The 14485-nt window shown below is 41.7% G+C and overlaps 1 protein-coding gene across 5 annotated transcripts in view; it reads right to left on the bottom strand.

Annotated features, from left to right (window-relative positions):
• MYO1B (myosin IB) overlaps positions 1-14485 on the bottom strand; it is a 420293-nt gene that overhangs the window by 144736 nt on the left and 261072 nt on the right. For all 5 annotated transcript variants that reach the window (XM_077448750.1, XM_077448748.1, XM_077448749.1 and 2 more), the window contains exons 10-12: positions 13519-13666; positions 8777-8895; positions 192-278 (exon numbers count right to left, since the gene is read on the bottom strand). In XM_077448750.1, the coding sequence (XP_077304876.1) occupies positions 192-278; positions 8777-8895; positions 13519-13666 (354 nt within the window). The remainder of the gene's footprint in view (positions 1-191; positions 279-8776; positions 8896-13518; positions 13667-14485) is intronic.

Genomic DNA, 14485 nt, shown 5'->3' on the forward strand with positions numbered 1-14485 from the left:
AACTGGTTATCTTAATACTTCTTGCGTTGAATAACCGTTTTAAACACACAAAGAAAATCTACAAATCTGTATATGAAAAATTTGAAAATGTATATGCCTCACCAATATTACTTTCATGTAAGCATCAGAACTCAAAAAATGAACTCACTAAAAGAAAAAAAAAAAAAGAAAAAAAAAGAAGAATGTCTCACCTTAATACTCTCATTTATTCTGTTGACAAGCCATGAAAATAGTCTGCTATACATGTTCTTAGCCAGTGCATCACGAGCGTAGTAGGCCTGAACGACAAAAAACATAAATCATGAAGGGTTTTACAATACCATTCCATATATCTTTACTTCATTAAGAGAAGCAAACAAACATTTCCTGTATTATACAACTATTGTGAGCAGTTAATTATAATACAACAATCCCTAACAAAAGCTAGCTAGCTATCTTGTTCACTTTGCTGTGGCTATAAATTTCAAAGGATCACCAGAAATGCAGGCGGAATTAATTTAAAATAACATTTTAAGTATAACTATGCACATTAGTGTATGCAAAAAACCTTTGCATCCAAAAATGTAAAAAATAAATTATTTACTATGGCCCAGTGTGACAGACCTAGCCGGGATACAGGCTTTTTGAGAAGATTGAATGCTAGCCTCTTGCCGACTGATTATGGGCCCTGGATTTTAAGGTGCACAGGTTGAATGAGAACCCCACTATAATCTGTGCTAGTCAGATTCAATGCTGTATATATGTATATATAATGTGTGTTGCCTCATGCTGTTGGGACACACACTGTCAGATGCGGTCATGAACTCCAGCCACCTGTCTGTTGGCTTGTATAATGTAAATGTAAATAGTATTCCACACATTGTTGTTTGGGCTAATTAACCCTGTGTTGATGTTTATGGTAACGTTTATTGAATTGTTAGTGAGCTAGGAGACGAAAAGTCTTATCCCTCAGTCAACTAGTCTGAGTGTTGATTTAGATAATTAGCTCATGCTAATTAGGTTAGGTTTTTTTTTTTTTTTTTTTACAAAGAAAGTGTTTATTGAATTGAGAAGGTTCACAAATACAGATTACAAAATACATACAGTAGGCAGTTAAAGCAAAAATACAGTATGCTGGATAAGAGCAGAGAGTAACAGAGACCAAGCGGATGGAGAAGGTACATTTGCAGAATCGCCAGTAGGGTCACATAAGTAGGAGGTAGATTACTTCACTGGGACAGAACGACAAAGGAACTATAAACAATCAACACTGTAAAACCTGGGGAGAAGGGGGAAAAGAGGGGCAAAAACAAAAAGGATGGACAATCTAAGAGGCTAGTACATTTGGGATCAAGGATTGTCAGCGATGGCGTTGCAAGTAGCTGCATTATTTAACCATATGTCCCAAATTTTCCTGTATTTAGCTGGGCAGCCCGTGTACATATATTTCTTTCTTATATGGAAGGACACCATTAATGGTAGCTATCCATTCTTGCATGCTCGGGGGTGTCCTTCTCATCCATTTCCTTGCTACCAATAACCTGGCAATAAATAGTAGGTTTTAGTCTTCTACTGTATTATAAATACTTGGCATTTTGGTTCTAATAAATCAGTCCATGCTGAGCAGCTAAGCAAGTGTCATCTTGTTTTGTGCTTGTGAGCGGTTGGAATATCTGATATCTATATTCAGACTTAGGAAGCGGTATACTGACGGAAGTACTCAATCGGAGTGTGGGATCGGTTCCATCACATTGGTGGCAAGCAGTGGGTTGCTTCCTGCAGTCTGGGACATCCAAACCTCCACTGGGATCCAAGATCAGGATAGCAGACTTAAGTCACCCCAGCGGAGATATGGACCTGGCATCAGAGTTCCCGGGGCTGCTGCAGACCGTCCTTTCAGCATACACCAGGACTGTGTCTGAGGATGAATACCTGGAGCCCAGGCAGCGGATTCGGGTGGAGCTCTGGATTGGAGCCCTCCAGTTCGCTGGTATAAAAACAGGGCAAGTGCTTTCCAACCCAAGAGCAACGGGCCAGTGACCAACGGGCATTGCGGATGGCATTCTTGGGAGAGCGGCCCCAGGAGCAATGGGTGACCGAGTTGGACAGGCTGGTCCAGCAGGAGATAGAGCTGGACAATCATTATTGGGCTCTGCAATGGCACGCAGAGCAGGGATATTTAGGGGAGACAACAGAATGCTCTCCGGAGGATACGACTTTGGAGGCCCTGGATTGCTGTGGGAGAGCCTTACAGATCGTTTTGTGTTTGGCGATGAAGGGGAACCTACCCTCAAGGACCTGTGAGAATATAAAGGGGCTATGCTCGGTCTTGCAGGGGTCTCAGAGCTTAAACCTGATCTGGACCATTTGTTAAGGAAGGAACAGCATCAGGAAAGGGCATACAGGAAACTTCTAGAACACGTTCAGCAGCATGCCAGAGAAATCGGCAGTGGAAACTCCGGAGATTGTCGTCCCCAAACCTGAAGTTCTGACAACAGGGCAGAGTTCTTCTGTCCCACACTTTTAGCAATTCCAGAGACTGGGGATTTAATAGACGTTTCTGTAGTTTCTGAGGAGAACCCACCTAGCAAACCCCCAGGAGAAGTGCTGGTAACCGGACAGAGGGTCCAAGACCTCTGCCACACACCTGCAGCAATTCTGGAGGCCGAGGGTGAGGAGGTGGCAGTCTATCACGAGCTAAAGATCTGGATCCAAGGAGAGAATGCAGTCGTCACCTCACAACTGCAGCTTGATCTGGTGTCAGTGGATGGGCCTGTGGTCTCCACTAACAGAACACCAGCAGAAGTGCTAGCAACCGGGCAGAGGGCTACCAACCTCTGCCCAGCACCGGCAACAACTGTGGAGTTCCAGGGAGCTGGGACAGTAAGCCTCTCTCCCCAACAGTTAGCTGGAGCAGATGATGTAGAGAAGCTCCTACACCCCGCTGAACTGCTGACAATGGAATAGAGCGCTGCTGGCCTCTGCCCCCAACAGAGGACAGATTTCCTGTAAAGGTGGATGGGACTTCCGTCTCCACCTGTATACCCCAGAGAATCTGGGAAGTTAGCCCAGATGCCCAACAGCATGGCGGACTGAGCCCAACCACCCTGTCTTCTCTCCAGTGGCTGAAAGAAATCCAGGGAGAAGGGGTGGTCCACACCTCTCCCCAGCATCAGGCATGTTCTCAGAGAGGTAGAGGTTGGCTGGGTGAGGAATACTCTGTTTGGGACAATTTGTTTGGGGTACTGTGTGGATACCAGCATTAGAGGACTGGAACCCCTGACTAACTTCGGAGTAAACCCGTCTAGGGTCTCCTCCTGTCTCCTGCCGAAAGGGGAGATGTGTGACAGACCTAAGCAGGACACAGGCTTTTTGAGAGGACTGAATGCGAGCCTCTTGCCGACTGATTATGGGCCCTGGATTTTAAGGGGCACAGGGTGAATGAGAACCCCACTATAATCTGTGCTAGTCAGATTCAATGCTTTATATATGGATATATAATGTTTTGCCTCATGCTGTTTGGACACAAAGTCAGATGCTAATGTCATGAACTCCAGCCACCTGTCTGTTGGCTTGTATATGTATATATGTATTTTTACTATGGGCTGGATGGAAAGTGGTTAATACAGTATATACAAGGGGGAAGGGTCATAATAGATTTTTTTTTAATAGTGTTGAAGTTAAACACCAAATACAGTGATTATATACTAGATATAAAATGTTTTATTTTGGTGCAGTTAGTTTTCATATGGCAATCTAAATAAAAGCATGTCAATATTGGGAGAAGTTTTAAAAATAAAACACTTCAGCCGTTTTCATTTTTCAACCTATGGGATTTAATGACTTGTACAGTTATCTACCAAATTTGTTCAGGTTCATAAATTTTTTTTTTTAATATGCTCTAATAAGGATAAACAAAGGTGTCCCCGTCTCTCAACTGGCTTCCCCAGTCCTTCGTTTAATACAGTGGTCATCAACCCTGTCCTCAGGGACAACTAACAGGCCAGGTTTTATGTATTACCTTAGGGACATGAAGACTAGAATACTGAAATCACTGAGCAGCAAATGATATCACAAGTGATGTATTTCAGTTATCTTGCAAGCCTGGTCTGTTAGTGGGCCCTGAGAACAGGGTTGATGATCACTGGTTTAATATACCTGCTCAAAAAAAATGTAAGGAACACAATTTAATCAGAGTATAGCATCAAGCCAATTAAACTCCTGGGTTTTTGAGCTAGTCAGTTAAGTAGCAGAGGGGGTTGTTAATCTGTTTCAGCTGCTTTGGTGTTAATGAAATTAACAGGTGCACTAGATGGGCAACAACAAGACGGTTATCAAAACAGGAATCGTTTTACAGGTGGAGGCAACTGACATTTTTTCCCCTACTCATTTTACTGACTTTATCACTAGTAGTTTTGCATTTGGCTAGGGTAAACACCACTACTGGTAGGATGAGGCAATACCTAGACCTTTAGAGGTTACAGGCAGTCCAACTCCTCCAGGATAGCACATCAATACGTGCCATTGCCAGAAGGTTTGCTCTTGTGTCTCCCAGCACAGTCTTAAGAGCCTGGAGGAGATTCCAGGAGACAGGCAGTTACTCTAGGAGAGCTGAACAGAGTTGAAGAAGGTCCTTAACCCTTCAGCAGGACCCATATCTGCTCCTTTTTGCAAAAAGGAACAAGATAAGCACTGCCAGAGAACTACACAATTACCTCTAGCAGCCCAGTGGTGTGAATGTCTCTGACCAAACAATCAGAAACTTCATGAGGGTGGCCCGAGGGCCCGGCGTCCTCTAGTGAGCCCTGTTGTACTCATTGCCTGGCACCCTGGAGCTTGATTGGCCTTTGCCACTGAACAGCAGAATTGGCAGGTCCGCCACTGGCGCCCTGTGCTTTTCACAGATAAGAGTAGGTTCATCCTGAGCACATGTGACAGACGTGAAAGGGTCTGGAGAAGCCGTGGAGAACGTTATGCTGCCTGTAACATCGTTCAGCATGACCGGTTTGGTGGTGGGTCAGTGATGGTCTGAGGAGGCACATCCATGGAGGGATGCACAGAACTTTACAGGCTAGAAAATGGCACCTTGACTGCCATTAGGTATCGAGATGAAGTCCTTGGACCCATTGTCAGACCCTACGCTGTTGCAGTGGGTCCTGGGTTCCTCCTGGTGCACAATGCAGGGCCTCATGTGGCAAGAGGATGCAGCAATTCCTGGAGGATGAAGGAATTGATGCCATTGAATGGCCCCCATGCTCATCTGACTTAAAGCCAACAGAACATCCATCACCGCCAGATTGCACCTCAGTCTGTTCAGGATCTCGGTGATGCCCTGGCCCAGATCTGGGAAGAAATACCCCTGGGACACCAACCCCTTTGCCTGCCTTTATCCAGCCCTTAGAAAGCCTTTCCCTCCAAATGATAAGATTCGTTATTCCTCCCACTGACACTAACCATGAGGCACCATTTCTTCCACATGACATACACAATGGCATTCTTCCTTCCCCTGATACCAACAATGGGGCATAACAACTGACAAATGATTGGGAACTATTCCCCCACTGACACAGACATGGAGTACAATTCCTCCTCCTGACAATAGGTACAAGCTTTTTACTCCAGATGACCATCAAGCCTGGGACACTGTTCACTCCTATTGATGGTGGGGCATTTTCTACTACCACTGGCCACAGTATGCCCCCCCCCCCCCCTAAAGTCTGAAGGACAGTAAACAGGCCTTTGTGTAGATCATTTAGATACCCTGTTCTTCATTATTTAATGTAGACAACTAAATGATGAAAACTGTTTTAACCACTGCGCAGTTTAACTAGCTAGCTTTTCTTAGCAGGGAATATGGAAACTAGAAACATATAAAAAGGACTCGAAATCTTAACCTGTGCATTTAAAAATAGGAGTACACAATATTTAAATGCAATAGTTCATTCAGTTAAGTTGAATTTGTATGTAAATTGGAACAGGTACATTTTTTAGTGTAACTCCAGCCAAAAAATAATAATTTTGAAGTTTTTTGGAAAGCATAGTGAGGGGTTAACACCCCTGTAACGCCCCTGTAACATTTGTTTTGCTGGCTGTGCCCAAGTTCAGAAGATTTCACCTGTCTGTCCCTGTGATGGATTTTGAAAAATGTTCCTTTGTCCTGTCTCCCCCCACTCCCGACACTATTATCTGGTAGGGATCATCACACTAATTTGATTCTCCCTTGATACATTAACCACTTAACAACCAGCCCATAGCCGAATGATGGCTACAGGGCGGTTGTTTAACTCTGGGAGGCCGTCATATGACGCCCTCCCAGAATTCCGCTCTCGCGCGCACTCGAGAGCATCCGTGACCGCCGGGTCCTGTGTAAATACTCTGCAGTACCCGCCAATACTCTGCAGTACAATTCCAGCCAATACTTTGCAGTACAATTCCATAAACTGCCATTCCCAGAGATACCCAGCCATACTCGGAGATACCCTGCAATACCCAGCCATAGACATCCCCCCCCCCCCCCTCTCCCGCCGCGCTCCGGTGCTTCTACCGACTCACCAATACAATCAAAGCCAGAATATTTTTTATTTTTTATTTCAGGCTTCCCAGCTTAGAGGTGAGATGCAGGGTCTTATTGACCCCATATCTCACTGTAAGAGGACCCGTCATGCCATATTCCTATTACAAGGGATGTTTACATTCCTTGTAGTAGGAATAAAAGTGATCAAAAAAATTTTTGGGGGGGAAAAAAATGTCAAACTAAAATCAATAAAGTAAAATGAAAAAAAAAAAAGTAAAAAAAATCTTGATTTTGCAAAGAATTGTGGGAAAAAATTACAACTTCAAAAAACTCATCATGCCTCTTACTAAATACCTTGGAATGTCTTTCCAAAAAGGGGTCATTTGGGGGGTATTTGTACTTTTCTGGCATGTTAGGGTCTCAAGAATTGAAATAGGCCGTCAGTACTTCAGGTGTAATCAATTTTCAGATATTGGAACCATAGCTTGTGGACTCTATAACTTTCACAAAGACCAAATAATATCCACCAATTTGTACTTATTTTTACCAAAGATATGTAGTAGTATAAATTTTGGCCAAAATTTATGAAGAAAAATTACTAATCTGCTAAATTTTATAACAGAAACAAAGAAAAGTTCTTTTTTTTTTACAGAATTTTCTGTCTTTTTTCTTTTATAGCACAAAAAATAAAAAACCGAGCAGTGATTAAATACCACCAAAAGAAAGCTCTATTTGTGTGAAAAAAAGGACAGAAAATTTATATAGGTCCAGTATTGCATGACTGAGTAATTGTCATTCAAAATGTGAGAGCACCGAAAGCTGAAAATTGGTCTGGTTATTAAGGGTGTTTAAGTGGCCAGTGCTCAAGTGGTTAAGAGTTGGGAGACCCCTTGCCGGTGCCATCCTTTTTCTTTCTCCTCAAGGTGACATTTTGTCCATCGGACTAGCATACAGATGAACTGATTTTCCGATTGGACTCGAGTCCGTCGGAAAGATTTGAAACATGTTCTAAATCTAAAGTCCAACTGATTTTCCGACAGCAAAGGTCCGATGAAGCCCACACACGGGTGAATTGTCTGACAGATTCGTTCCGTTGGACCTTTGCCATTGAAAAGTCCAGCCGTGCGTACAAGGCATAAGCTTATAACACAGTCATATGGAGTTCTGCCACAATCAACATTTTTACTAATGGACCTTTTTATGAACCCTTGTTTGTAATGTGTTTCTGATTTACAGATCAAGCCACCAATTTTGATGTAGCCATATAAGACTGCGTTGTACAAAAAAAATATTCAAAAATTTGTTTTGCAAGCACAGTGAAAGGAAAATACCAATACTAATTACACCCTAAAAAGGTGAGTCCACGATGAAGCTTTCTCCACGATGAAGCTTTCTCCACTCAGTGTTTCCTAAGTCACTTGCTTACTGGGCATTTAAACCCCCACTCCTGCCCAGACCAATGTTTAACTTTCAGCACTGTCACACTTAGAATGACAATTGCACGGTCATGCAACACTGTGCTCAAATTATATATTTTTTTTCACACAAATGGAGCTTTCTTTTGGTGGTTTTTAATCACCACTTGGGTTTTTCTTTTTTTCTAAACAAAAAAAAAAAGACAGACATTTTTGAAAAAAAATGATTATATTATATTATATATATATATATATATATATATATATATATATATATATATATATATATATATATATTTCATAGTTTGTTATAAAATTTAGCAAATGGGTAATTTTTCTCCTTCATTGATATTGGCTGATGAGGCTGCACTGATGGGTGACATTGATACTGGTAGGTGGCACTGAAGAGCACTGGTAGGGGGTATTGATAGGCAGCACTGGTGATGAGGCACCGATTGGTGACATTTATAGGTGGCACTGTGGGCACTGAAGCCTCTGCAGAGGCTCTCCATGATCAGTTGAAATTGATGTATATACTCTATTTTTAGAGCTCATCTGCAATATTTCTTCCTGAAGAAGCGGACTATGTTCCGTGAAATGCAACTGCATCAAAGCTACAGCGAGCTACTCATCTCCTAACTGCAGTGGGGTTGATGAGGAAAACACTGACAACATCCTTACTTTGTTTTAAATATTTGTGGTACATATATACTTGTATGTCTTGTCTATATATTTTAAACTTTGTATAATAAAACTTGATTGACATTTTATTCGAGTGGTACCGTCATAAACTTAGTGTGGTAGGGTTGTACAAAAATAATATATTTTAACTGCCACTGACCAATCACAGATCAATCTATTTGCTCACCTGAGAAACATTGAGTGTTGTGGAGACCTTTTCTTGTTTAGCTTCCACTGTGCGGAAACTGAAGGCTCGTTCTAAAACACTCTGATCAATACCAATCAACTCACAGATTTCCTTCAACTCTAGAAGTAAAAAAAAAAAATAATTTGAAAAATATTAGAAATTCCATATATAGCAACATATTTGCAAGGTTTTGCACATTTGTAAATTAGGGTAAATTAATTTCCCAAAATTGAATAAAGTAGTTAACCTGTGTGCTGTTTATTAACATTACGTATATGTAACAGACATTGTGCCTAAGTACATATGTTTAGTGCAAATGCAGCCTACTAAAATGAGAGCAATGATCAAAAAGCTAAATAAAATAGCTATGGTACATCACACTGTGGTTGAAGATACAGTGACTATTTCCGACCCCGATGTTTCCCACCAATTTAGACAAAGTCCTCAGGTCTATAGGCCGACTTTAGACAATTCTTTCAGAAAAATCTCAAAGACAGAAGACAATTGGACCTGTTAGAAAATACTGTCCAATAGGTACAATTTGACCTAAGAGGACGTTTTCAGTGCTCTGAGCAATACCTACCCTTCCTCCTCCACTTAGTGAATGAGGGAACTTCAGCTTGCAAAGAATATCCAATCATGTACAAAGACAATGCAAAAAAACACAACACTTGGACATGATTGAATGGTAGAAACCAGCAAAGCTTCACCTCATTCTCTAAACTCTGGGGCAAATTTACTTGCAAAGTGAAATTTCCCTTGCATAGTGAACAGCCTATTTGACTAAAGCAAATCAAATTCACTGTGCTTTAAAAACCAACTTGTCTGAAGCTCAATAGAAAATTGTTTAGGTCTTTAATATTTTGTTTACCAAGAGAGTAGAAAGACAGATACCTTCCAAGGCCTGTGTCAATTGTCATATCACATGCCTTTTTTAAGTAGAGAGTTCTTATTCTTAACTATCTAGCTGTTGTGCTGTTCCAGACTGAATTAAAAACTGTGGGCAACTAATCAAGCAAATATCACATCAGGAAATCTTGAGTAAAGTCAGATGTACTTAGTCTCATACTTCTTCTAGGTCACTAATACAAAACATTAAAGGCAGAGAGTCCGCACGACAGCAAGCAAATCACATTTCCAGATGGTGACGTCAGCAATGGTAACCCCTATCATTTTCTTTTTACATGTTTCCTTTTAAGAATATGAACTCTTTTTTGGACAAAACTGATGTTGCTTAAATTAGAATAGATCTGGAGCAACAACATGAAGATGTAGGGAAAGGTATATGTCGCTAAGCAGATCAGTTTGTTGCACATTGCGCTAGGATTGGTTAGGGAGTTTCAGAGGGAAAAACAGGAACCAACTACGACTTTCACCTACCCATATGTCTGTCTCCTGACAATATTCTCAGCCATTAGATCTTCAATCAAGACCAGCTGTCCCATCCATCCTGCCCTTAGACGCAGCTATCCTTTGTTGGAGGTATTGTTGCCCACTATTGTGGGTGGACAGCGTGATTCAGGACTTCAATGGACTGTTACAATCTTGAAGATTGAGTTGTGTTTGCCATTTGTGTCAAATATTATTGGTTTATGATTATTTGAGTTTAAAGGAAGTTTAATTAAAAAATGATTTATGAGCTTTTAACCCTAATAAAGGGCCATGGCCTAATATTTTCCAAAGATATTTGTGTTTGTTTTTTTATTTAATGAGCTCCATTGAAAAAAAAAAAAAAGTGCTCTGCATACTTGTGTGTTAAAGCCTAGAAGGAGGCCCTGTTTTGTAAATTTTGTTTTGTTAACATTATTAACCAGTTGCCGACCAGATAATACTGCGGAACAATGGCACTCCTGGGTGAAATCCCGTACAGGTACATACTACCCATTTTCGGCCATCAGAGGGCGCGTGCACGAGCGCCAGTACGGGGATTTGTGTGTGTAAACACACAAATCCCTGTGCTGTCAGAGGAGAGGAGCCATATAGTTTCTTCTTTTTAAGTAGGAAAAACTATATGGCTTCTCTCCTAGACACTCCCATCCCCACACAGTTATAACATGCTGAGGGAACACACATTTAACCCCCTTGATCCCCGTAGTGTTAACCCCTTCCCTGCCAGTGACATTTACACAGTAATCCGTGCATTTTTATAGCACTGATTGCTGTATAAACACCAATGGTCCCAAAAAAGTGTCAAAAGTCCCCAATCTGTCCATCGCAATGTTACAGTGCCCCTAAAAATCGCAGATCATCGACATTACTAGTAAAATAAATATTTCCCATAGTTTGCAGATGCTATAACTTTTGAGCAAACCAATAAATACATGCTTATTGCTATTTTTTTTTACCAAAAATATGTAGAATATATATTAGCTTAAACTGATGAAGAAATTTGTTTAAAAAAAACAAACTTTTGGGGATATTTATTATAGCAAAAAAAGTAAAAAGTACAGCATTTTTCATAACTGTCCTTTTTTTGTTTATAGCACACAAAATAAAAAACGCAGAGGTAGGTGATCAAATACCACCAAAAGGATGCTCTATCTGTGGGAAAAGGATGCAAATTTCATTTGGACACAGCGTCGAACGACCGCGCAATTGTCAGTTAAAGCATCACAGTGCCAAATTGTAAAAAGTGCTCTGGTCAGGAAGGGGGTAAAATCTTCCAGGACTGAAGCAGTTAATACAAATACACAACAATATTCCTATCCTGAATGTGAACATGCGAGGAGATGAGCAATAGCTGTTAGACCCCTGATACTGAGGGCCAATGTTGCAAGAGTGGCTTCTGTTTGATTGCAGAATGAACAATACTCTGCCTACTGCATAGTTTTTTAGGCTGAAATATGGTTATATAATTAAACTTTAATTAAAGCTGATCCCTAGCCAAGCACACAGATTAAATAATTAAGAGAAAAAGAGTATTTGTGTATCTGCCCATCCAGTCCTGAGATTTACACAGCTCTACCACATAGCACAGCCAGCTGGATGATGCTTTCTTGGTGACAGTTACAGATGGTGGGGGGAATAAAGTGGCGTCAACTCTACACCCCCAGTCCACTGACTGAACAGGGAAAGTGCAGCAGCACACTGATGAGGTCATCTCTCTGCTCATTCTGTGCTTTCCCCTTAGCATGCTCCCTTGCATGCAGCACACCTGACCAGCTCCCTGTCTTGCTTCCCACCTCACAGAGCTCTGTAGTATAGGGGCTTGCAGAAGACCAAATATCACGTCTAATTCAGTTACGGTAATTACAATAGTTGCATTTAAAATAAAAATACATTTATTGAAGTAATGAATATAGAGATGCATATTTTTTGTACCTTTCTACATCTGCCTTGAGTTTAGCTTACTGTTCGTAATTCTTAAAATTCCAGTCTAATCACTATTCTCTGACTGTATTCACCTTGTAATGTGGCTTTTTCCTTTCTAGCTAAGGCTTGTTGCCTTTCCACAAATTCAAGCCTTGACACTGCAGAACATTCTTTCCTGTGGTGAGCCCTATTTCTGTGGTTATGTTGTGATCATCTGGAAAATGAATAGCTGACGACCACATCCTATGTCTTTTCAGCTACCAAATAAAGGCAAATACAGCATTGCCTATAAGACTGCAAAATCAAGCAAGCAGTCAAATAATGAGCTTACGTGAAGAAATATTACCATACGTTTTTCTCCAGTAAGTATTGAGTGCAATTAATAATTTGAATCTACAGTGATGCCTGCTTGTATACAGGTCACATTTTTATGTTTAAATCATTAAATGATCTACCGTATATACTCGAGTATAGGCCGACCCGAATATAAGCCGAGGCCCCCAATTTACCCCCAAAAAAACTGGCAAACTTATTGACTCGTGTATAAGCCGAGGGTGAGACATGCCTGTCCATCCCTGTGTGTGTGTCCGTCCATCCCTGTGTGTGTGTCCGTCCATCCCTGTGTGTCCGTCCATCCGTGTGTCCGTCCATCCATCCCTGTGTGTGTGTGTCTCCATCCATCCATCCATCCCTGTGTGTGTGTGTGTCTCCATCCATCCATCCCTGTGTGTGTGTGTGTCTCCATCCATCCATCCCTGTGTGTGTGTGTATCCATCCATCCGTGTGTGTGTGTGTGTGTGTGTGTGTGTGTGTGTGTGTGTGTGTGTGTGTGTGTGTGTGTGTGTGTGTGTGTGTGTGTGTCCAGCCTACCTGTGTCCCGAGCCTTTGTCCCGAGCCTCTGTCCCGTGCCTTGCCTCCTTGCCTCCGTCCCGTGCCGTGCCTTGCCTCCGTCCCATGTCGTGCCTTGCCTTGCCTCCGTCCCGTGCCGTGCCGTGCCTTGCCTTGCCTCCGTCCCGTGCCCTCTTCGTCGGCGCCTCGGCGGCCATTGTAAAATTCAAAAGCCGCGCTTCCGCCTTCGCCTGTGATAGGCGGAACACTGAATTTCCCAGCAGCCTGTGTTCCGCCTATCACGGACATCGTATCATCCTCGTCCGTAGTACGAGGATGATACGATGTCCGTGATAGGCGGAACACAGGCTGCTGGGAAATTCAGTGTTCCGCCTATCACAGGCGAAGGCGGAGCCGGAGGCGCGGCTTTTGAATTATAGAATGGCCGCTGTCTGTCTGCTCGACACGCTGATCGAGCGGGCAGACAGCGATGACTCGAGTATAAGCCGAGGGGGGGCACTTTCAGCCTCAAAAAAGAGGCTGAAAATCTCGGCTTATACTCGAGTATATACGGTATGTTAAAGCTTATTTTGTGTCCTTACCATTTTTGTCCTTAATTTTGCTTTCATCAAGGCCATTGACACGAGATTCTGGCTTAAACTCAATATTTCCCAGTTTTAATACTGCAGCCACAAGCTCCAAGACTGATTGTGTTTCATGTTCCATAAAACCTACAATCTGCATAGCGTTCTGGAAGAAGAAAACAAAGATAAAACTGATTTAAATGAAGCAAATAAAAAAGGATAAGACTGTTCGTTTTTTTTTTTTTTTTACAGTGCTTAACTTTTTATCAAAAAAATTTCCATACCAAGTGATTCTACACAATTGTCAACACCCATGCATTGACAATAACACATGGCACACATCAATTACAACCCCATAAACAAAACAATTTGGGATGCTATGTAAAATCTACATAAAAACAGAATGCAATAATTAGCCAATCTCATAAACCCATATTTTATTCACAATACAACACATATTTAAACAGAGAAATTGTATTTTAAAGTGGTAGTAATCTTTGTTTTGTTTTTTTTGTTTTTTTAATTGCTGACAGACAGGATATTTATGACAGAAGAGACCATATTGTTCTCTTCTGTCATAATTGCTTCCTCCTGCCCATCAGCCGTCATGTACACTGAGTCTCATATGCACAGCTCAGCTAACATTACAGCCCCAATCTGTGTCACTGCTATACGATTCCGGTGCACATGCGTGGGAGTGATGCCATAATGGCCAATCCATTCAAGCGGGCGAAGGCACAGAACTTGGAAGGAAGACCAGGTGAAGATGGAACCACCTGAGACCTGCCAGATTGTTCACAGCACAGTGCCGCAGGGCTTGATATGATAGGTAAGTATGCCATAATGTGAAAATATATTTTGCATACTAGTACATTATGGCATAACGCACCTGGGGCCCCTAAAAAGGAGAAATATCAGACTTTAATACCGCTTTAAAAAAAACAAAAAACGTTTTTGAAATTGATAGCAGCAAAACATCCCAAAA

This window comes from Lithobates pipiens, unplaced genomic scaffold, assembly GCF_037356315.1.
Source record: "Lithobates pipiens isolate NorthernLeopardFrog02 unplaced genomic scaffold, aLitPip1_a1.2 Scaffold_22, whole genome shotgun sequence".
Classification (NCBI taxonomy): Eukaryota; Metazoa; Chordata; class Amphibia; order Anura; family Ranidae; genus Lithobates; species Lithobates pipiens.